The sequence below is a fragment of the Nelumbo lutea genome, chromosome 3 (genome assembly GCF_056320005.1).
Source record: "Nelumbo lutea isolate HS-2025 chromosome 3, American lotus-T2T, whole genome shotgun sequence".
Classification (NCBI taxonomy): domain Eukaryota; kingdom Viridiplantae; phylum Streptophyta; class Magnoliopsida; order Proteales; family Nelumbonaceae; genus Nelumbo; species Nelumbo lutea.
This window is the reverse complement of record NC_142686.1, coordinates 23,025,913-23,049,687: the sequence shown is the minus strand read 5'-3', so window position 1 is coordinate 23,049,687 and position 23,775 is coordinate 23,025,913. Positions and strand designations below refer to the sequence as shown.

Genomic DNA, 23,775 nt, shown 5'->3' with positions numbered 1-23,775 from the left:
ACAATTCTCTTGATGGAGAGAGAGAGAGAGAGAGATCAGATTAGCTTAAACAACATTCAAATCTTGAAGAACAAGTGGCTGAAACCACACGGACTGCCAAACTAATCAATCTGCAGCTGTGGGAAAAAGAATATTGTAATGAAATGGGAGGATTTTCAAGTTGTTATCCCAACCCTTATTGAAAGCATGATCGACATGTGAGAAGAATACAGCGTACTAGCAACTGTTTTTCATGGATAGCGTACTAGCAACTTTTCTTAATAAGTCTGAAACTCTGAACAAGTATAACATACAATAAAACATCAAACATCTGCAAGACTTCTACCATGACAGCTACAAACCAACTCCTCAGCCATGGACCATCTGTGTGCCACAGAACTCCATCATGGCTTTTCATCCAATACAAAACCGGCAGGTCCAAGATAACTGCATCTTAGTCAACATAAACCAAAATTGTCGTCTACAATGTTAGGCTCTCTGGATTCTCAACAATCTTTGCAAATGTCTGAAGGAAAGCTGCCAAGTCAGCACCATAGATTATTCGGTGATCAGCTGTAACATTCACCTGAAAATAATTGCATTTCAACTGAGTCAGGGTGGTCTAACAGGTGAACATTTCAAGTGTTCAATTACTAGCAAGGTTTTGGTCAATCTCCTCCAATGCTTGACCAAAGCTTTTTTTTTTTTGTTTCTAAGCTCAATATTAGCAATAAAATGTAAATTGCAGAGCACCACAGACCTGAGATAGGCTAAAGCTAGAAGAAACGCAGAGATAAACCCAATTCCCTTTTATGTGCAAATGCTATAAAATATTTTATTTGAGACTACACAGAAATTTAATAAGATAATGAAAGACATGTCTGATGATTAGAGAAACAACAGTATGATGTCTATATTTAAGAAAAAAGATGATAATACAAAGTTGTAATAATTATCATGGGATTAAACTTATAAACCACACTATAAACTTTGGGAAAGAATAATTGAACAAAGATTATGACTTGAAACAAATGCATTAGACAACTAATTTTGCTTTATACCAGGGAGATCAGCCATGGAAGCCATATTTCTTTTAAGACGATTGATAGAAAAGTTCAGAGAGAAAAAGATAGACCTTCATATGGTGTTCATTGATTTAGAAAAGGCATATGATAGAATTCCTAGAGAGAAAATATGGTGGGTCTTGGAAAAGAAAGGGGTTCAAAATAGGTATGTATACCTAAATAAGGATCAGTTTGAGGGGGGCAACAACTATTGTTAGAACACCAGTGGGGGAGACTTCAGAGTTCAGATTTTACAGTTATCATGGGTTTTCACCAAGGTTCAGCACTTAACTATTATCTATTTGCACCAGTCATAGATGAATTGACTAAACATATTCAAGAGGAAGTTCCAATTCATGTTGTTATGGATGGCTTGTTTTAATTGATGAAACTAATAAATGATTAAATGCAAAATTAAGCTTATGGACATATGCCTTAGAAAGAAGAGGTTTTAAAATAAGACTAAAACAAAGTATATGACATGTAAGTTTAGTAAATAATAAGAGTGTAAATCAAGATGCACTTATGATTATTGGAAACCAAAAGATAACTAAATGTAACCATTTCCAGTCCAGTACCTTGGTTTAATTCATAACAAGGGAGATATTGAGGAGGATGTTACCCAAAGAATTAGAGCATGATGGGCAAAATGGAGGGGTGCATCTAGAGCCTGGACTTTTATGTGATAGGTGAATACCACTCAGATTAAAATAAACATCCTATAAAATAATTGCAACACTAGCTATGTATGTTGCAATTTATCGAAAAAAAAGGTTAACTATGTTGCATGGAGCGGAGTGTTGGGCAGTCAAGAAACATGTCCAGAAAATGAAGTGACAAAAATGTGGATGAGTGGAAAAACTATAAAGGATAGGATTAGGAATTAAGTTATCCATGGAAACCTAGGAGTAGCTCCGATAGATGATAAAATGAGAGAGAATAGACTAAGATGGTTTGGGCATATGTGCATAGAAGACCACCAGCTTCACCAAATAGAAGTGATTGCTAGAAGAGCTCGGGTAGACCAAAAAGGACATGGTAGAAGTAGTAAGAAATTATTTAAGCACTAATAATTTAACAATGGATAAGGCTTTAAATAGAACGGATTGGCAAAATAGGATTCATGTAGCTGACCTCATATAGTTGGTATAAGGCGTGGATGATGATGATGATGATGATTTGAGACTACACAGAAACAGTTCCACAAACATGTAAATTGCAAACTTACACGTGCATTAGAATATCGGGTAGAAGCAATACTATCTTTCGTAAATTTGAAAAAAAAAAAACTATATATTGGAGGATGCAGTCAAGTCGAGTTCCAACTGTACTGGTTCAAGAATGCAGATTGTCCTGTCATTTGTCCAAGTTCAAACTTCAATCAAGGAAGCATATAAAGTGTCCCCTTTATCATTAACCTTCGGTTGTTACTTCTCTTTTCCTTTTTGAGCCATATGTGATATTAGCCAGTCCAGTGCATGAGGCTCCTGCCAATGTGGGTCTGGGGAGGGACAGAAGTGTGCAGCCTTACCCCTGCAGATTCACAGAGAGGCTGTTTCCAAGATATGAAGATATGAACTCTGGTCAGCTAGATCACAATAGAGCAACCCAAGAGTAGTGCCAAGGCCCACCCTCATGTGTGATATTGCATAGTTAATTAAATATTGTATACATGCTTTGAAAGTTACTAAAGTTATGGAACTATGCCCATTTTTTAATTCTAGAATCCTGCATTTAGATGGTCGCCATCATGCATCTGTTGGTTCACAATTAGAATAATGCCAACAGGCAAGGCTTTATGTATCACCACTTCTCTTTGTGTGCTCTTCACATATTAGGACCCATTATAAGATAGACAAAGGTTTACGTGGTGACCCACCATATCTGCAGTGCATGAAGGTGCCAGCTAGCTTTTCCTGGTAAATTCTCTAGCTAATTGTAGCTGTAACCTGGTAAATTCTCATGCACTGGGCTGCCCTTTTTATATATATGTATGTATGTCTGCAGTGCATAGAAGTTATAATAAAGCATTGCCTGCTAGAACTCTTTCAATTATTTCATCACATTCTTTATATGGCTGCAGGCCAACTCTTTCAATTATTTCATCACATTCTTTATATGGCTGCAGGCCAGTGCATAGAAGTGATAATAAAGCTTTGCCTGCTAGAACTGCTCTTTCAATTATTTTATCACATTCTTTATGATACTCCAGAAAATGAGGTGTATTTCATAAGCTTCCATTTTATGAGAAATGAACAAGGTGATAATGATTCAACCTGGAAGGTATTAAACCACTTGGACGAATTAACAGTGAAGTAGGTACACATGGAGAATCAATGACAGGATACTGGCCTTGGAAAATATAAATGGCATGAAAATTAAGAAAGTTGTTTGCAATAGAAAAAGCTGGAAAATATTAAGGTGAAATTGAATTGGGTAAAAATAAGTGCTAATTCTTTTGCTAATGGGTTAGCCAAACAAGGGGTGACTAGGGACTCCATGTTTTGGGCTCACTTGTAATCTCGTTCGCTTTGTTTTTCTGTTTTGTTTATGGGTGGGGGGTTAAGAGATTTTACCTCCCTCTTTCTGTAATTAATTTTCTTAATGAAAGTTATACGAGTTATTGATAAAAAAAAAAAGCAAAAGCTGGAGACAAATCATAGAAAGGCCATCTAGTTAAATGGGGTCTTGGGAGGGGTAGACTGGATATGCTCCTAAAGCTTTTTTTTTTTTTTTTTGCACAAAGTGGCCTCAGACTTGAACCCACAAATCATAGATATAGTCTTTAGTCTTAAGCTGGCTACCAACTGAGATTTGCAAAGGATATTCTTTAGGAAGTACTCCTTTGTAATACAAACCATTTAACTGATTATTTTAGAGTGACGAATGGAAAAGAAATTTCTTTTACCTTCTTTTCCTCTTTGGTGTAACTCCAACAAACTTAAAAGGTTAAACTCCTAATCTCAACAGTAGGGTCATTCCACATTGAAAACCAAACCAATGAGCCACTAAACCTCTTAGTTGAAAGCCGTGATTTCAGCCCAACAGAACATTGCTCTCCAACCTAAAACTGTAAAAGTTAAATTCCACTGGATCCTACACACTATAGCCATAAACCCTGATCTGCTATGAAACATCAGATTAGGGCAATAGAAATGGATGCAATTGAGTCTTCCTGATCTTGCTCAGTGCTTAGAGCATCTTCTTAATCTATAATGTGTTATCTCATACCTTTAAGACAAGCCTCTTCAAATCAAACTTATCTCCCAACTCACCAGTTGTGCAAAGTCTGCATATGGGTTGTTCTTGCCCAAGCAATGTTACAAAGCAAATGTTTTTAACAGGATTCTTACAGCCTTTATGTCACAAAACAATTGAACTTAACACTCTTGAGCATCCTATCTCTTTAGTAGTAGAATATTTTAATAATATTATACTTTTTTGTTTTTAGCAGAAATTCGAGTGTTATTTTTGTTAGAAGTCATCACCATCTATTCTTCACATATGGGTATTGTTGAATAACTTAGTCTTATTTCAGTTTAGTGCTGCAAGGGCACATATGTAATTGTACTTTATTTTATCTTTTGAATGGTTGCCCTAGTATAAATATTAAAAAGGCCGGTGCCGCCAGCTGACTCTTTTCTCTCCAGTCTCTTTTTTCTTTTCTCTCTTCTCCGGTTCTCCCTCTTCTCCTCTCACTATTTTGAGACCGTACTGCATCTTTACCAAGAAAACATGGTATCAGAGCAACAGATCCAATCTTAGGAGCAGGGTGATCAGTTTGTTTCTTCCTCCAACTACCTTATTTGTCTATTGGTGATCGAATCAAAGGAAAGAGGTTTCTCGTGGACGTGTGAAGGAGCTTGCTGTGTATTTCTTCCTCTCCTCTCTTGGTCGTGAGCCCAGAAATCATCAAAGGGAGGGAAGCCGAATGCTGGGAGAGTTTTTTCACATTCTTTCTTCCTCAGCTTTGTGGATCGAACTGATCTTTTTTGTACCCAGGTGAGTCGGTTATGTGGGTCTAATGACCTGTGGCTAGTGAGAGTGTTTTCTCTCAATTTATGTGGATTGAGTGATCCTTCTTATGCCCTGAAAGGTGGGCTGTTCAGGTCTGCAGTTCTGTAACTGTTGGAGGGACTGGTCAGACCTGTTTTTTGATATGTTTTGCACATCTGACCTGGTTTAGTAGGGTTGAAATTTGAGAACAAGTAATGGTGTGTGATCAGTTTTGATTATTCTGTGTGAGAAGTTTTTCTTTGTGCCCAGAACTGTGGCTAACTAACCTTGTTTGACTGAACTGTGAGTCTGAACTGAACTGAGAGCTTGTTCTTCGACTGGATTGTGCCTGAACCAAAATCAAGTTCTATGTCTTCTGAGGATTTTAGTATTTCTGGTGTGACCTCTAGTCAAAGTGGGATGAGTGGAGGTTTTGACATGAGTTTTCCCATGACTGTGATTCCCTTTGATGGCCTCAATTACCTAGAATGGTCAAGGGAATCAAGCTCTACATAACTGCAAAGGGAAAAAAGTGGGATATATCAATGGTAGAGTTAGAGAACCCCAATCTAAAGGTGTGGAACATGATAGGTGGGACCAGGAAAACAGCATGGTGATGTCACGGCTATTATTGTCTATGCTGCCACAAGTGAGAAAGACCTTCATGTGGGCAAAAACAGTTCAAGAGATATGGGAGCAGGCTAAATCTACATATTCAGAACAACGGCATTATGCCAAAATATATCAGTTGCAGGCTGCCTCCTCAACTCGTAAGCAGGGAGAAAGGAATCTCTCCATCTACTATTCAGACTTGACTTCTATTTGGAAGGAACTAGATCACTATTAGAATATAAATTGGAAATGTGATGCAGACGTCAAAGCATACAAGTCTCTGGTTTCCCAGCAACGAGTGTCTGCCTTCCTCTTAGGGCTGAATTCCACATATGAATCTATAAGGGTTCAGATATTGGGGAGTAAAGATCTCCCATCGGTGCAAAAAGCATATGCTCTAGTACAGTCAAAAGAGAGCAGATGGAATATGATGAATAATCCTAAGGGAGAGAAAATTACATTAATAGCAAAAGGGAGTGTTGCTACGGGTGGTGGTAATTCCTTCAAGAAGAGTGACTTCCAGAAGAAAGTTGATGACAAGGATAAACTATGGTGCACACATTGCCAGAAATCTAGACATACTCGGGATACATGTTGGGAGCTTCATGGGAAGCCAAAGTGGGCTCAAAAGCTGAGTAAAAAGTTAGACCGGAATAAGAAGTCAAGACAGCAAGGTCAGAGGAAGTTTAATGCAGCAAACTTAACCTTTCAAGAGCCTCGATCATCTACCACTACTATGAGTCCTTTCGTGACTGATCCTGGGGAAGATATCATTTCTTTCCGTAACCATTTGGAGTTGTATGGGAGGGCAATCCACCAGATGAATTCTACTTCTTCCCCCTCGACTTCCTTTGCATCTACATCAAGTAACGGTTACTCTTCCACGGCTTTCCATGTGTCCTCTCATTCCTCAGACTCTCCTTGGATAATAGATTCTGGAGCTTCGAACCATATGACGGGTAAATCCAATTGTTTTCAATCTTATCATCTATTATCTGGTCGGGATAAGGTGAGACTTGTTGATGATTCTTTCTCCACCATAGCTGGTCAAGGAACCATCTCCCTTCCTCTTGGACTCACCTTTCTGATGTTCAACATGTTCCGAAACTAACCATAAATTTGTTCTCTGTTAGTAGTATAACAAATTCATTAAACTACTTAGTAACATTTTTTCCTTCCTCTTGGATGATACGGGATTTGGCCTCGGAGAAGATAATTGGTAGATGCTCTTTACATGCTAGAGAATAAAGCTAGTCTTGCGGCTATTGAGTCTAAGAGCCTGTCTAATACGAGTCAAGTCCATTTATGGCACAGTCGTTTGGATCATTTATCTTTTGAATCATTGAAAGTTTTGTTACCAAATTTATTTAAATCACTACCAGTGTCAGATTTCACATGTCAAACTTATCAGTTGAACAAACATTATAGAAAACATTTTACTTCAAGAAATAATAAATCTGATTCTCCTTTTCATATTGTTTATTCTGATGTCTGAGGCCCTATTACTTTAACATCCAAGTCTGGCTATAAGTATTTCATTACACTTATTGATGACTACTCCTGATATACATGGGTGTATCCTATGCGGTCCAGAGATGAAGTACCCAAAATTAGTAAAGATTTCCAACGCTTGATATTCACTAAGTTTCAAACGGAAATCCAAATTTTCTAATCAGACAATGCCAAAGAATATTTTCATAGTGATCTCACGGAGTTCTTTGCTTCATGTGGATCCATACACCACAGCTCTTGTGCTAGAACCCCCCAACTGAATGGTGTTGCTAAAAGAAAAAACCGCCACCTCCTTGAAATTGCTCGTGGGTTACTCATACACATGAATGTTCCTAAACATTTTTGGTTGGATGTTGTGTTGTGTGCTACCTATCTCATCAATCATATGCCATCTTGCTTGTTAGGGTACAAGGCCCCCCATCAGCTTCTATTTTTCAAGGCTCCCCTCTTCTCTACTCCTATCTGTGTGTTTGGTTGTCATTGTTTCGTCCAGGATCTATCTCCTACTCATGGTAAACTTGATCCTCATACCATTCCCTATGTATTCTTGGGCCATCCTTCTTCCCAAAAAGGTTATCGGTGCTTTGACCCTGTTTCCAAGAAAATACTGTGTCTTTCTTTGAGAGTGACCATTTTTTCTCAGTTTCTCCTGTAAGGTGGAGGAGAAACCAGTTCAGGTTCTCCCCCCCTCTGCTTGACCCCCCTCCATTCCGTGTTTTTCGTCGTCGCAAGGGCCAGTTAAATTCAAGAGCTATGGAGCAACTTGAAACTGTACTGCCAACATCATCAGATTCACCGGGGACAGATCCAACCAGGTACTATCATTCCTATTGATGTTTTTGATCCCCTTGCTATTAATACTTCATCTGCTAATGACCTATACTTCCCCATTGCAAAAAGGAAGGGAGTTAGGTTTTGTACCACCAAACATCCTATTTCCCATTTTGTTTCCTATGAGAGCATTTCACCCTCTTTTCGTGCTTTCATTTCTTCCATTAGTTGTGTCCCTATCCCTATAAATGTGGCAAAAGATCTCTTAATACCTGAATGGATAGATGCAATGAAAGAAGAGATAAATGCCCTACATAAAAATGGCACGTGGGAGTTAGTGGATCTTCTTGAGGATAAGGAACTGGTAGGGTGCAAGTGGGTGTTCACAATGAAGCACAAGGCTGATGGCACAATTGAAAGGTACAAGGCTAGGTTGGTGGTGAAAGGATTTACCCAGGTATATGGAGTAGATTATGCAGAGACTTTTGCTCCAGTAGCTAAGATGAACTCCATTAGAGTTCTTTTCTCCCTTGCAGTAAATCTTGATTGGGATCTTCATCAGCTAGACATTAAAAACGCCTTCTTGAATGGAGAACTTGAGGAAGAGGTGTACATCATATGACCTCCTAGCTTTGTGCCCTAGGCAAAGAGCAGAAAGTGTGCAGGCTAAAGAAGTCTTTGTATGGTCTAAAACAATCATCAAGAGCTTGGTTCAGCAAGTTTCATCTGGCTATATAGCAGATTGGCTACAAACAGTGTCAGACTGACCATACTCTATTTGTGAAAAGGGAGGAAGGAAAAATTGCAGCCTTGATAGTGTATGTTGATGACAGAGTGATCACAGGTGATTGGAAGGTTGAAATTCAGAGGCTAAAGGATTTCTTAGCCACTCTATTTGAAGTGAAGGATCTTGGTCCCCTTCGGTATTTCCTTGGAATTGAAGTGGCCCGCTCACAAAAGGGGATCTTCATTTCTCAAAGGAAATACATCATAGATTTGTTACAAGATTCAAGAAAATTAGAGGTTAAGCCAACTGACCCTCCCATTGATCCAAATCACAGACTAGGTGACTATTGTGGCGAAGTTGTTAAGAATGTAAAACAATTCCAAAGACTTGTAGGGAAGCTCTTATATTTGTCCATGACCAGGCCAAACATTACTTATGTAGTGGGTGTTCTTAGTCAGTTCATGCATGCTCCTAAGACCACACACTTAGAGGCAGTAAAGAGAATCTTCAGATATCTAAAGAAGTTTCCAGGAGCTAGTTTATTATTCCAAAAGAATAGTCATTTGAAGATTGAAATGTATACAGATGTTGATTGGGCCGGATCAGTTGATGACAGAAAATCCACTAGTGGGTATTGTTCCTTTGTGGCAGGAAACCTAGTAACATAGAGAAGCAAGAAAAAAAGTGTGGTGGCTAGGTCTAGTGCTAAAGCTGAGTATAGAGCAATGTCCCATGGGGTGGCTGAAGCTATGTAGATAAAGAATTTGTTGAGTGAACTGGGTTTTCCTATTGATAGCCCTATGTCCTTGTATTGTGATAACAAGGTTGCCATCAATATTGCAGCCAACCCAGTTCTTCATGATAGAACTAAACATATAGAGGTTGACAAACACTTTATTACAGAGAAAATTGTTAGTGGGGAAGTGTGCACCCCATATGTTAGTTTTAAGCAGTAACTTGCAGATATATTTACAAAGGCTAACACCACTCGCGGCACGATGACTTATGTGACAAGTTGAGCATGGTTGATATCTATGTCCCAACTTGAGGGGGAGTGTTGAATAACTTAGTCTTATTTCAGTTTAGTGCCGCAAGGGCACATATGTAATTGTACTTTATCTTTTGAATGGTCGCCCTAGTATAAATATTAAAAAGGCTGGCGCCGCCAACTGACTCTTTTCTCTCCAATCTCTTTTTTCTTTTCTCTCCTCTCTTCTCCCTCTTCTCCTCTCACTATTCCGAGATCGTACTGCATCTTTACCAAGAAAATAGGTACATTATGCAGCTATGGACTTCTTTTTTACAATTTGCAAGACCCACTTGGATCCAATTGAACTTCATGGGATGAAAAGTATATGGAAATCCCTAAAACCATCACAATCATGGCCACATTAGTTTTATGTTGTTTTTTCTTTTTTTCTATTTGGGGGTGAGGAAAAGTGTATTTTGTGCTACTAACATACTAGGCATTGTTCCAACTTCCAAACAAACCTGTCCATGGATAACATTCCTATATAGTTGGAGGATCCCAATTACCTACGAGTTCTTTATCCTTCCGTATATAGAAACCGCTCCCACCTAGGATGATTTGTATCAATACTGATGGGTCCCTTGGAGACCAATTGGGTGGTTTTGATTCATTTTAAGAGATAAGAATGATCGCATTCAGGTGCTCAGAGCTTACACCCACCCTACTTGATTAATCTGAAGACTTGTTTTAGGAGGTATCTTTTGTTTATATACCCGGAGAGTCCAATGAGCTGCAGACTTTTCATCTAAAGATGCATTATTTTGTAGATGAGTAGATTGAGTCTTGATGAATGTCCTACCTATCTTTGCCATATTTGTTGGGAATGTTGCTAGCGGGTCTAGATATGTACATTCATCATTATCATCATCATCATCTAAGATATGCTCATTTATAACTATCTTTTATTTTTATTTTAATTTAAGCTGCCTTCCCGTTCAAAAAAAAATTGACACTGAATCTTCAAGAGATGACTCTGATGTCCTTTTCTTTCTTTTTTCTAGAGAGAGGTGGATCTCCTAGTATATGTTAATGATATTGAACTATCAATATATGATATCATTCAGGACTAGAAGTACTTGTACCTATCCACATGTTAAATCATTAAAGACCCTCATCCTTAACTGGTTCTTTTGGGTTGTAGATTAATTGGCTGAAAGGTAATAATCTTGTGAATTGAAGTTGCATTTATGGATAATATATTAACATACAAACATCTCAACACAGTATATGTTGGATACCTTAGAGGAAACAGTCAAGTCATGTGTCAATCCAACTGATTTAAAGGAAGGAGCTGAACAATGATCCCTAGATTAGATGCTCATTTGGAGATACAGATCCTTCATATCAGAGACTTCATGGGTATGTCATTTTTTATCAGTGTTCGTGGTATGCCATATGCGGGTGGCTTCATGATGCATATTACGAGATTACTTGAGTGCAAATTGGGAATTAGCACTAGTACATACTCTGCCTCTGTCATACCTTTCTGGTGGAATTCTTTTCATCCCTAAGAACAGGTTTATCAGCTGATTGCAGAGTCTCAGTTTCTCTATGAACAATGGAGCTGGGAGTTTCTCAAGATGGTGAGGCACGGGTTAAGGTGGTGAGTGGTGGGACTAGGGTCCTGGTAAATGGGCAAGGAGTGAAGGAAAGAGAGGCTTTCCTCCGATACTGTCTAAAAGTTGAGATTGGTGGTAATCAGGTTAAGATGGTGAGTAATGAGACTAGGGTCCTGGTAAATGGGCAAGTAGTGAAGGAAAGAGAGGCTTTCCTCCAGCGTTGTCTGATAGGTAAGTTGGAGGTAATCAGGTAGAGCTCCAAAAGATTGAGAACTTGGCTGTCACAAGCTGGAAGTCTAGCAAGAAGCCGGTCATCAGTTCTTTGGCTGGTGGGAGGCTGCTATTCTTGTTTGAGGCATTGAGGGTTCTCAACTCCCACCCATCTCTCCTTAACAGTTGTTGCCTCCAAGTGCAGAGATGGCATTCCTCTGCAGAGAAACTGTTAGGAAGGGAGATAATATCATATATCACACATGGTGGGCCCACCTCTATGGTATGCCGCTGCATGCATGGTGTTGGGTGATGTTTAAGGGGATAGGTGATTCCATCGGCAGTTTTGTTGATGTGGCAGCAGAAAATTTGGACTGGAAGACCTTAGATTCTTTGTGGCTGCTGATCTAGGCAAAATCCCCTCATCTTGTGGCCAGAACGGTGCACATGGTAGTTGACAATGAACCCTTTGTTGTTTGGGTGGTGGTGGAGTCCAGTTTCTTTGACCGACCTGAAAGAATGGTAGGATCCATCTAATGGACGCCATAAAGGTTGCGGAATGGGTGGGCGAATTTCAAAAATTTCCTACCTTCTCTCAACTGGGAATCATATTCCCTAAATTTAGAATACAATATTCAAGGATCCTACTTGAACCATAACCAAACCAGATCTGTACCAAAAGATAAATGGGAGGAATATACCTGATCCGGAGAAGCAGTATCTCCCAAAGTTGGTGTTCACGCCCAAAGAATGCTCCAAGAGCCGTTCCTGCTGAAGATGACACAGCTGTGAATAGAACAGAACCAGTAGGGTGCGTCCTACACACTGGATCCTTCACAAGAATCCTCTGGAAGTATTAAACACTGAATCTTTTTCAGTCTTTCTTGCAAGACTAATGTCAAGAACAGATTTCTTGACTTTCTTTTCTACAAAGATCTAATCTTGCAATGGCAGATGGCGGCGGCAGGAGGAGATCTCCAAAACGAAAAAGGCTGAACTGCTTTTTCTGTTTTTCTGGAGAGTATGAATGAGATCCTCTCTCAATTCGCAGGAGATATCCCATACCTTTTCAAGGTGGTTCGAAATCTCCTCATTTCTTCTTGATTAAGAAACCTCCTTTTTAGGGGTTATCCCAATCCAAATCAGTATTTGGATAGGGGATAATCTTAATCCTTTCTACAGATAGAGTTAGCTTAGTCCTGATCTTATCAGGAGGTTACCAGATTCAAATCTAATTTGAATTTGGTCTCTAAGAGTGGATAAGGCTAAAGGCCCAATCCTTTTACTAACTTTAATCTCAAATTCGCCCCATGGATGGGTGATCATATCAGCCCACCTCGAAATGGGCTTTTGGCCCATTAAGTGTTCAGTGTCTAATTGCTTTCCAATCTGCTGCCCAGTTGGGCTTCTTTGTATGGCGTGGGACCCAAGCATTGATCTACACACCAGCCACATGGGTTCGGCCCAGCCTCTAAAACAAGGCCCAGCCGAATTCACTGAAAAACTCAATGAACCCCTTGAGTCCATCATATGGACCCTATGGGCCCAATACTTACATTAAGTGGTCCCTGGGCCAAGCCATCTTATAAAAACCCAGGAACTGTGGGCAGGTGCAAGATTAGCCCATTAGGTATTATCCTCAATGGTCTTACACTTAACCTCTCAGCCCTTAATGATCAAGCACTGCCCGACAAGAGAGGACCTCTCCCTCGGCTGCAAGGAACAGTGTCGCACTCTCCTCTCACATGGATCCCGGAAATTAAAACCATTTGCAAACAATTCGAAACCGTACATATATATATAAATATATTAATTTTGCAAAACAAAATTCCAACGATTGAAATCAACTGCCGGCAGTTTGGTTTCCATCAGAGAGAGTGCATTCCCGATCATTACCCTTTGTCCGACAAAGTGGCTGATTCTGTCACTATGATCACCCACTCAGATGAATTCTCAAACTGCCCCAACATACCCAGGTTTTGATCCCCGCTAAGGATCTCACTGATTGGCATATCAAAGGCAGCCTGATCCAACACCTAGTGAAGTGTCATAATCGAGTCTAGGGGTCAGGTGTAACTTTCCAGTTTTGCCCATCTATCTCCAAGGTCCAGGGCAATACTGGAAATCTGGTCCGGTTCAAGGATTCAAGTAATCCCATACTGCATGTGCCTCGGGTCTTACCCTGGTGGCTGAGACAGGCCATCCCAACACTTGGTGGCACACCAGTATCAGCCTTGGCAGGATAAATCTCCCCAGACTTATCCAACGGCTGTGAACATTTAAAACTAACACGAGTCTCTATAAATGTCCAGTTTCTTTGACCGACCACCATCGCCCTCATGTTGGTGTTTCCAAAGTAGATGAGGTATTTAATCGGGTAGTCAATCTTGTTGAGGAGAGGCCAAAAGATGTTTCTTCAGAGGTATAGATAGGGGTGTTCAAATCCGGTTGATAAACCAAAAACTGAACCGAGCCAAACAGAATATGCTAGTTTGGCTCAGTTAATTCGGGTGTCGGTTCAGTTTTTGTTTCTTTAAAAAATCGGCTTTCAATTTCAGTTTGGTTTGGTTGAGATTTTCAACTGAACCGAACTAGTGGTTGTATTTAATTAAGTATATTAAATATATAATATTCTATTCAATACTTTATACTTGGTAATTAATAATTATTATCTTTTCCAATGGTCAATTCGCAATTCTCCATTGTGCTTTGGGCGGTTGGGCCTATTCCAACTTTTAATTAATAATAGTTAATTAAATAGCCTAGAGACTCTAAGCAACTAAAGTATTAAAATATATACTAATTATTAATTAGTCATTAATTGTTTGTGAAGAATGAGTGTAGTTGCTTTAATAATTAGTCATTCAACTGTTCATTAAATGACTGTAGTTGTATTAATTGTTCATTAAAACCTAGACTAAATACTAATAACTAATTGTTCATTAATTATTAAAACCGAACCAAACCAAACTGAATTCAGTTAGGATCACTTTGGTTCTAAATTCTAGTCCAGTTTGGCTTGGTTGGGAAAGAGGTTCAAACCGAATAGTCAGTTAGGTCTTCAGTTCTAACCGAACCAAACCGATCAATTGTGCACCCCTAGGTATAGATTGCAATAGGGTGAACAGTGAGAACCCAGAGGGGCTTTGTTCTACAAGCAGACAGAAATCTCCTATCATTGGCCAAGGTAGACAGAGGCAAGAGAACCGGCGTAAACGCCAACTGAGATTCTCAAAAGATTCCAAGGGTGACAATACAGATAACAGAGGGGATGTTTCAGTTCCTTCCAAAGTTGCAAGTGCAACTTATGTCCCTGCTGAAGTGGACAGATGACCAGTGCATTTTGGTGCCAGTGCTGGCAACCAGGACAGGTGGTGTGCATAGTTAGCAAGGCATCAACTAGGTGGCTAGGTACCCTTGTCTGGGCACTCACCTAAACGCCTTGTTTATAGCAACTAGGCACCCATCTAGCCTTTTAATTTAAAAGATCCAAAGGTTTTGAGGAAGGAAACTAAAAAAAGAATAGAATTTTTTTAAGAAATCCCTCCCCCTTACATTAAATACAACAGAATATCCACTCTTGTTTTTTTCTCGTTTGCTCTCATTCTTAAATTTTACCATATAAAAGTATAACCTTCTTTAGTTGCTAACTTGATATGAAAGTGCTATATTCTATATTATATTAGTATCATTTTTGAAAGTGCTGCAATTAATATAATTGAAATACTATTGTTGTAAACATGTCAAGTTGTCATGTTTTGAGATGAAATTTAATGCTATTAATAAAGAATGTTGTTATAGTTAGTATGCATGCTGAATTGTATATAAAATTAAAGAACAAGGAAAACTTACTTTTTTATTTATGAAATCCCAAGGCGGCCAGGCACCCCACTATCACCTAGAATCGCCTAGGCGCCTTAACAACTATGGGTGGTGTGGTGGCTCCCCTAGGTGTCTCGTTTTCTAGTTTGAATTTTGAATCGCCTGCCTCTCAGCCTGAGATGTGGGCAGGAATGAAGTTGAGGATGGTGGGTTAGGATGTGGGGTTCACTTCGAGTCCAGGTCTTAGAATGAATGTGGATGGGGGGTCTACAAAAGTGAGCAGACCTCTTGAGCCTGTGCCCATATCAATCACATTGTTCTTGTTAAACTCGGGTCTTAGAATGAATGTGGATGGGGGGTCTACAAAAGTGAGCAGACCTCTTGAGACTGTGGTCCATATCAATCACATTGTTCTTGTTAAATGCATTTGGGAGAGGCTGAAGAATGACTTGAGCCAAAAGAAAAGCTGGGCCTAACAGCAGGCAGTTCATAATTTAAAGATATCTTTCCATTTAAAAGGCTCGGCCAAAAACATTAGTTTTAAATATACTTGCAAACATTCTTTTCATAAGAATTTTTTGCTCACATTGGAGAGATTAAAAGATGGCAGGTCCCTTTAATTTGAGTTTTTCTCAGGTTGATGAGCGGTTGGTTAAATAGGTGCTGTCTTCAAGGTTCATGCAGCAAGGTTCTTGTTGTATCCTAAAGTTTTCTAATTAATGAAATCTTGTCAGAGTTATTGATCAAAAAAAAAAAAAAGGTTCATGCAGCAAGTTGATAAAAAAAGGTTCGTGCAGCAAGCCCCACCGTAAACAATGCTAAGGTAGTAGGTGCAGAATTGTCGGAGTTGGAGAGGCTGAATGTTTCTACTATACAGCTCGGTATGCAACCAGCCCTAATAGTGAGCAGGTGAAGCAGTTATTGGGGAAGGTAGAAATGCCCTTGATTCCATTGGCAATCAGGTGGATTTTAGAATGAGGTTTGGTAAGTTATTGGGTGTATCATTCCCAAGAGGTGGAGGAAGTATGCGAGAGTGACTTCGGTCTAGAGAGCTGTTGGACCAAGAAGAATGTGCAAAAGCTTCAAAGAACCGAAAAAGATCAGAGGGTGGATCTAGATTCCATGAGTGGTGATGCGCCAGAGTGTCTTGGATAGCTTGATCCCAGGCTATCTAAAAGTGAAGAAACTGGTGGATTTCTACAGAAATGTGGTGGTAAAACCCCAAAGCCAAGGTGCCACTACACCCAAGGAAGGAGTGGAAGAGGCAGGGGAAGGAAAGTCTCAGCTTAAGGGTTTATCTGAGTTGTTTTGGGCTCGCTAGTTTTTTGTTTCTTGGGCCCAGGTGCAAGTGGATTGCTGGCCCAGGCCTTTTTTGGGTCTTTTGGTCTCTTTGGTTGGTGAAGACATTCATTCATGTGACTGATTTGTCAGGAAGAGAAATCATTGTCTAAATTACTGGAAGAATAAAGGTCAAAGCTGGAAGGGATGAGTTTTCTACATGTACAGCCATAATTGTAGGACAAGATGTTGCAAAACAGTGTAAGGAACTTGTTATTACCGTTCTGAATATCAAGCTTCATGGTTCGTGCTCAGGGTCCAAATCTTGGAAACAGCTTCTCTGTGTGTACAGGGGTAAGGCTAGGTACATCTATCCCTCCCCAGACCCCTCATTGGCAGGAGCCTCATTTACTGGGCTGCCCTTTATGTGGATCTACCCCAATCTGATCCAATTAAGATCTAATCTAATAATATTAGCCTGTATGTGCATATGTTCATTAACAAATATAAATAGGATAAGAGTCAAATCTAGGTAGAATCATACCCATTTACAGTCCTAGATGTGATCCCAATTCCCATCAACAGCATTCATAGAAAGGGTGGCAGTAGACGAAGGAGGCTGTAAATTCTCTTTTACAATACTGTATCAATTGTGGTGGTGAGTTATTTCAAGAGGATATTTTTCTATCTTATAGGTTTGGCATAAGATTATTCTTATTAATGTAAAACAGACTACCAGCTCTTTTTTTTCTGTTTTCTTTTGGATTGCTAGGTTTTGCCTTCTTTTTTATCAATAACATGCTAGGTTTTGCCATGTTATCCTATGATCCTATCACAAGTTTACATTATAATATAGAGAAGAATTAAAATTGTGATAGTGATCACTTCAGTGTTTTAAAAGTGCAAGGTGCAAAAAAAAAGCGCATGGGCCAATTTGTGCCTGAAGCACAAGGTGCAAGGTGAGGCACGCGCCTTTTTTAAGCAAGGCGCAAAATTACACCAAAAAAAAAGCAAAAAAATAAAAAAAAAAGTCATAAATTCAAAAAATGCAAAAAAAAAATCAAAAAATATTAAACATAATGTTAATAAAAAATATAAACTTAAATTTTAAAATAAATGTTTTAAAAACCTATTATCTAAAATCAAAATACATAAACATAACGTGTAAAGCGTATTCAAATGAAAATTTAAAAATAAAAGCAAACATATAAAGCATTTTCAAGCATCTAAAACCCACAATCTCTTTTTTCCTTAATTGCATTGCTTCAAGTAGCTAATATGATGTAAAACATATTGAATTCTTGATTCTATGAGTCACCTTTGTACCACGCCCCTCGAGGCAAGCCCGAACAAGTCTATGTTAGGGTCTGAAATTCTTATTTCTCACATAAAAAATAATGATTTTATAACTTTCATTGCCTTTTAAGAATATTTTTTATTGCAATGAAAAAAAAAGGATAAAGCTCATAAAGGACTTGGGTAGGGATACAAGAATAGAAAGAACCTTGAAGACATTTATTAAGAGATCATGGCCCCAAGTAGAATGGAACAATGAGATAGAATCAATGAAACCAACCGGTCCAACCCTAATGTTTTTGGACAAAAGTTGGGTAGTAATGATAACAGTTAATACCAAAAATGTTTGAGATCATGGAATCAGAACCTAGTGAACATACAGGAAAGAAATTTGCATCCCATCCACCATAAGATCTCAGAATGTTGATGAATGAAACATAGCCAGGCCTAGTAAAGAAGCACACTAATCACCCTCACTACACAAGCCTGTGAAAAGAAGCACACTAATCACCCTGATCATACACAATTTTCAAAGTCAACCATTTCCTTCAGAGGGTAGAGGTGGTTACTCCAAACCATATATCACCTAGTTTTAAATCAAACCATAGTTTGCAATTTACAAAGACCAGAGGACAATAGCTACATTTCAGAAGGAAGATTTTTTCTGTTTTTTTTTTTTTTTTGAGGGGGGTGGGGGGAAGAGTAAGATGAGTTGTTTTCAATATCACAGTAAGCAATATATGTAAGCCTAAGGTCATTGTGTAAGCTTCCAATAAAGAAGCTCAGTTTAATGAAACAATTATTTAAGGAAAGAAAAAATAACAGGTTACAGAGGGAACCATATTTACCAGCATTTTTCTATTCACACTGAAGAATCTATCTGCATCTGCCACAACTGTGGGCTTTGATGCTCCAACCGCCATAATAGCCCCCTGCACAAAACTCCAAGCAAGAAGTTGAGAAATAGAGACCATGAGATAATCTGTAATTCAATGGATGTGAGAAAGAGATGAGACACTTCACTCACTTGGCCTGGGGGAAGAATTGCATCAAATATGTCAACTCCAAACATGCCCAAATTGGAAAGAGTGAACGTGCCTATGTAGAGTGAATGCAACTCATTCATTTCAACCTCGACATGAGTTGACTAAGAAAAAACTAAGACAAAAAGGACTAAAATCAATTCAACAGATAAGAACCTGAATTGTACTCATGGGGTTGAAGTTGCTTAGCTCGAGCTTTCTGTACGAGCTCTTTCCATTTTTGAGAAAGCAGATAAAGATCCAACTGCGTCAAGCATAACAAATTTCTGATTAAAACAGAATCAAAGTCGAATAAACTAAATACCAATATCAATCAATCCTTTATTGGTGAATGGAAGAAAAATACGCATATATCCACATCTCAAACATCACAGACCTTATCTGCATCCTGAAGAACAGGAGTTATCAGTCCACCATTAATAGCCACCGCCACTGCTATATTTATATTGCTGTTATATGTAAAACTTTTCCCGTCTTTACAGGTCGCATTCACAACTGGATGTTGCACAAGCGCCATAGCTGTGGCTTTTGCTAACAATGCGGTCATGGTTACTCCCTTCGGTTTCACCTGAATATATCAAATAAATCTAGCTCAAATCCCAAAACCTTAGACTCAGTTTGGAAGAAGTACAAATACAAATATGTATGATACAAATACATACAAAATACAAGGTTTTGCAGTATTTGTAATCCTTCCAAACTAAGCCTTAGATACAAATTGAATTAGAAACTGAAAGGAGAATAGATCAATTAAATCAAGAAAGCACACCTTCTCGTATAAAGCATCAAGGGCGTCAGTTGTCACAGAATATCCAACGCGGAAAGTAGGTACCGAGAGGCTTTCCACCATGTTCTTTGAGACAGCTGCTTGCATGGTTGTGAAGGGGACAACAGTAGAGCCAGGAATTGGAGGAGGCATTGCAGGAGAAGCAGAAGCAGCAGTAGCAGTAGCAGCAGCTGGAGGAGCAGGAGAAGGAGAAGCATTTGCAGAACCTACATTGCTAACGCTACTCTTGGAAGGTCCAATTCCCGCAGCAGACTCGACATCAGATGGCGTTATCCGACCAAACGGTCCGGTCCCAACGATCAATTCAATATCGATCTTATGCTGCTTGGCGAGCTTCTTTGCATATGGAGTAGCGACAATCTTCCTCGGCCCATCATAGACAGGGGGAGGCGACGGTGATTGAGGAGGAGGCGAAGGAGAGGAAGCAGAAGGTGCAGGAGAAGGTGGAGGAGGTGAAGGTGCTGCAGGCGGTGGACTCGAAGGGCCAGTCTTAGAAGAAGCAGCCTTAGCTTTAGCTTCTGCGACTTCTTCTTCCGTTTCAGCGAGCAATCCAATCGGGGCACCAACAGGAGCAGTCTCGCCTTCTCCGACTACAATTGCAGCAAGAATTCCATCGTAGAATGTCTCGACATCCATATCGGCCTTGTCAGACTCAACGACGACAACGCTGTCACCTTTGGAGAGAACGTCACCTTCGGATTTGACCCAAGATACGATCTTGCCTTCCGTCATGGTGGAGCTGAGGGCAGGCATGAAGATCTCTCTGATCTTGGCGTGGACGGTAGGGATCTTCCGGCGCGGCCTAATGTGGAATCTGGAAAGGCGGGAAGGCGATGGAAGGCCATTGGAAATAGAAGATGAGAATGAGATGGTGTTGTAGGTTGGAGAAACCCTAAAAACGATAGAAGAAGCCATTGAGGAAGCTACTTCTGAGCCCTGTGTTTCTCTGTCTCTCGCTCCCTCTCTGTATAAGTCTTTGTATCTGAGGTAGCTTTGGCCGGGGAGAACTGAGAAGAGTTAAAAGAGGAGTGAAGAGAAGGGAATGGCGGAGAGGACGAGGCTCTCTTGGTTACATCGCCTAATAGAGCATGCGAAATGCGAGTAAGGAAATATTTTGGATTTTGCCGATGCGTTGAGGGTGCTCTCACGTGAGGTCATCACACTTGTTATTTGCACTCCTCTCCTGCCCAAAGACTCCATCACTCCACTAGAAAATAGATCCTAATTCGACGTTAAGAAATGGATCTCTCTGAACCTTTGGCCGTTAAAGAAAGATCTCCTTTTTAACGTTCTGTCAATTAATTTCGAAAAATATTCCCATTTGAGTGTTTAAAATTTTTTTAATGGTCAAATTACCCTTTTATAATTAAATTTAATTTATGAAATCATCTTCACCACTATTCCTTCGAGTAATATGTCGTCCTTGCTGCCTTGGTGTCCCCGAGAAGAGGCAGGTATAGTCTTATGCTCGTGCAGAGCGAATAACTAGGTCAAGGCTGCCTTGGTCGGTTAAGATAAAGCTAAGAGTAAATTTCATGAACTATCCTTACTTTTTGCGAAATTGACTCTACTTATTGTTTCGAGCTCAGCGTCAGAAATACTACCTTTAGAGGTACCTCTGGAACATCCTCGAGCTTCTCAGTAGTGGCTTCAGGCTTTCCAGGTTTCAGCCCGGCCATAGACCCTGAGCTCGAAGAAAGCCCTCTCTTTCTCGCTGGGAACAGAGCAAACTATAAACACACTAAAAGAGGCAGTAGCAAACGAATGAGTGGCAATCAACCTTTTTCTTCTGATATCTCCCAAATTTTGACCTGACCTACGCCTTAAATAGCCCTAAGAATTGAGAAACCAGGTCGTTTTCCCCTCTTCGGTGCCTGTGTAGTAATTTCAAAGACATAAATACCCAAAAGATATTACGGTTTTTTTCCCTTCTATTCCATTTCTAAGCAAAAGGAGAAAGCAGATGCACTCATTCACAAATAAAAAAGAGAATTTGGAGTATGAATAAGTGATTATTATATGTTAATTACAAAGGAAGACAACACCACCACCACTCACGGCCGCCGCATGGTCCTCCACCTGCTAGGTTCCAATCAATCAGTGGTTCATGGAATCTCTCACCTCTACTTTCTCCTACAACGAAGAGATGGACCAACAAAAGCAGATCGTAAGCGAGGTTTATCTGATCGCCAGGAAGAAATAGTTGTAAAGAGGATGAAGAAATTGATTGAGTTGAAGTTGATGACTGAAAAGAAGGCTGGGTGCCAGAAGGCCCAAGAAATGTTTTAGAACTTGCTCCCACCTTTTTCCTTCTTCGTGCCATAGCCGCTCACAACCCAGAGCTCTCTCCCGATCACCACACTGGGAGGTCACTGAACCAACTTTCAAATGAGGTGACACGACTTCTGTTGAATTAACTTTTGGGAGGTTATTGAATAATAAGGATATTTTAGAAATTTCAAAATGATATATCACATGGGAGCAAAGTGTGACAGAAAATTAATATTAGGAGAGATTTTAAACAATTGTCAAAAAAAACTTAAAGATACTTTAAGATAATAGTTAAATAATAAGGATAGAATTAATTAATTTCAAAACAGTAGGAATAATGTAAGAGATTTACCCTAAAGCTAATTACTATCCACCAAGTCTATGCAAAGCCGAAAATTTGGAAAATTGTTTTTAGCTAGAGCATCCGATTAATTGAGCCAAACCTTTCGTTGCTCAGGCGAACAGCACTTTCAAATACAGTGGCAATGGAAACAAGGGAGACAAGTATTCTGGGTCAAATCCGAAAGAAATATTGCAAATGTTGTCATGGCAAAATTCTGGAGGATATCTTATAAATCAATCACGGACTTCTCTATGGCGACCATTGAGAAATTCTGGTTGTATAACTAAAAATTCAACATTCGAATTCATGTACGTAGAAACAGAGAATAATGATCTAGAAGACAGGCGAAAGGGACGATGATACCTCCAACAACAAAGAACCACTTGACCTTCTGAAAGCTGCATTTGTTAATTCGATTTGGCATTGTTGAAATGAGGAACGGGGCCATGCTAGGTTAGTTCAGTACGTACTTGAGTTCAAGTGTTCAACACCTAGGCGTCTATTTGGCATTGTTGCCCTTGCTCTAGAAAAATGGTGCCACATCAACGTTATGTCAGAAAAAATAATGTTTTAGAAAATGGGTATTTGTTTGAAATCGTTTTTCATAAAAAATAGTGTTCCAAGTCACGTTTCAGAAATCGGGAAGACATGATTTGGAGTAACGTTAAATTTGACATTTCCTGAAGATACAGTTTGTACCAATAGGGCAGTGATGTGGCACTGGATAATGGGTACCAATGCTTAAAATGTTTTCTGAAGCATTGGTACCAAACAGAAAAAATTTGTTGCTGCTCCAAGAAATGTCCTACTTGGCAGCAAGGATTCCAAACAAAAAAAAGATATAATTTTTCAGAAAATAGTACTTCCAACCCACACATTAGCAACACTGTTTTCTGCATCTGCAGCAAATTGCAAATTCTTTGGAGACATGTATAAGATATGTGTTGCTTTCTTGTAAACGATTCTTTGTGGATAAATACTTAAGTTTGGTGAGATGAATAAGAAATATACAAGAGATTCAATAATTGGCGAACGAAGTGGTCACTGCCTGCAATTGAACCAATCAAAGTCCAATGATGGTACACGGTGCTTGATCAATTTTGGTGTCAACAAATACCAGATGCAAATAGAAGTGGTTATTCAATTTTCTTTTCTTGTAATTCAATAGAAAAGAGCTCCATAAATCCTTGCATATGGTGCAGCTTAACCTCTCCCCATCTCCCTTAATTTCTTGACGTCAATGATTAATTATTAGGTCTGCTCTACAATTTGTTTAACTTCTCTGGATTGATGACTTGTATTAATACCAAGATGCTAATGTCCATTGCCATTTCTCGAGTGTACTTGATTATTGGATCGATATTCCATGGAATGGTTATACATTGTCTTGATTCTGTCTGTTGAGAAGCATAGATTATTAATCAGCCATTCAATTGGTAAACATTCGAGGCATTCCACGGCATTGCAGATTTTGG

General features: G+C 39.3%; 1 protein-coding gene across 3 annotated transcripts; it reads right to left on the bottom strand.

Moving 5' to 3' along the window:
* Positions 1 to 133: 133 nt before the first annotated feature.
* On the bottom strand, positions 134 to 22,096 carry LTA2 (2-oxoacid dehydrogenases acyltransferase family protein). 3 transcript variants are annotated; one of them, XM_088976155.1, is made up of 9 exons: positions 21,989 to 22,091; positions 21,717 to 21,819; positions 21,291 to 21,560; positions 19,669 to 20,869; positions 19,276 to 19,467; positions 19,056 to 19,143; positions 18,884 to 18,954; positions 18,705 to 18,788; positions 134 to 565 (listed from the first exon to the last, which is right to left on the bottom strand). In XM_088976155.1, the coding sequence occupies exons 4-9, from the start codon at positions 20,599 to 20,601 to the stop codon at positions 461 to 463; spliced, it is 1,473 nt and encodes a 490-aa protein (XP_088832281.1). In that variant the 5' UTR covers positions 20,602 to 20,869; positions 21,291 to 21,560; positions 21,717 to 21,819; positions 21,989 to 22,091; the 3' UTR covers positions 134 to 460. The 3 variants fall into 3 exon arrangements, with proteins under 3 accessions (XP_088832281.1, XP_088832282.1, XP_088832280.1); XM_088976156.1 differs by having other exon boundaries at positions 21,735 to 21,819; positions 21,989 to 22,087; XM_088976154.1 differs by having other exon boundaries at positions 19,669 to 22,096.
* Positions 22,097 to 23,775: the final 1,679 nt, after the last annotated feature.

What these genes read in the sequence shown, in the direction of transcription:
- LTA2 (XM_088976154.1), bottom strand. Translation starts at nt 20,601, where the DNA reads ATGGCTTCTTCTATCGTTTTTAGGGTTTCTCCAACCTACAACACCATC. An exon ending in ACCCCATGAGTACAATTCAG is followed by an intron (nt 18,955 to 19,055) that starts GTTCTTATCTGT and finishes CACTCTACATAG; the next exon opens with GCACGTTCACTCTTTCCAAT. An exon ending in GTGTGAATAGAAAAATGCTG is followed by an intron (nt 566 to 18,704) that starts GTAAATATGGTT and finishes AATTATTTTCAG; the next exon opens with GTGAATGTTACAGCTGATCA.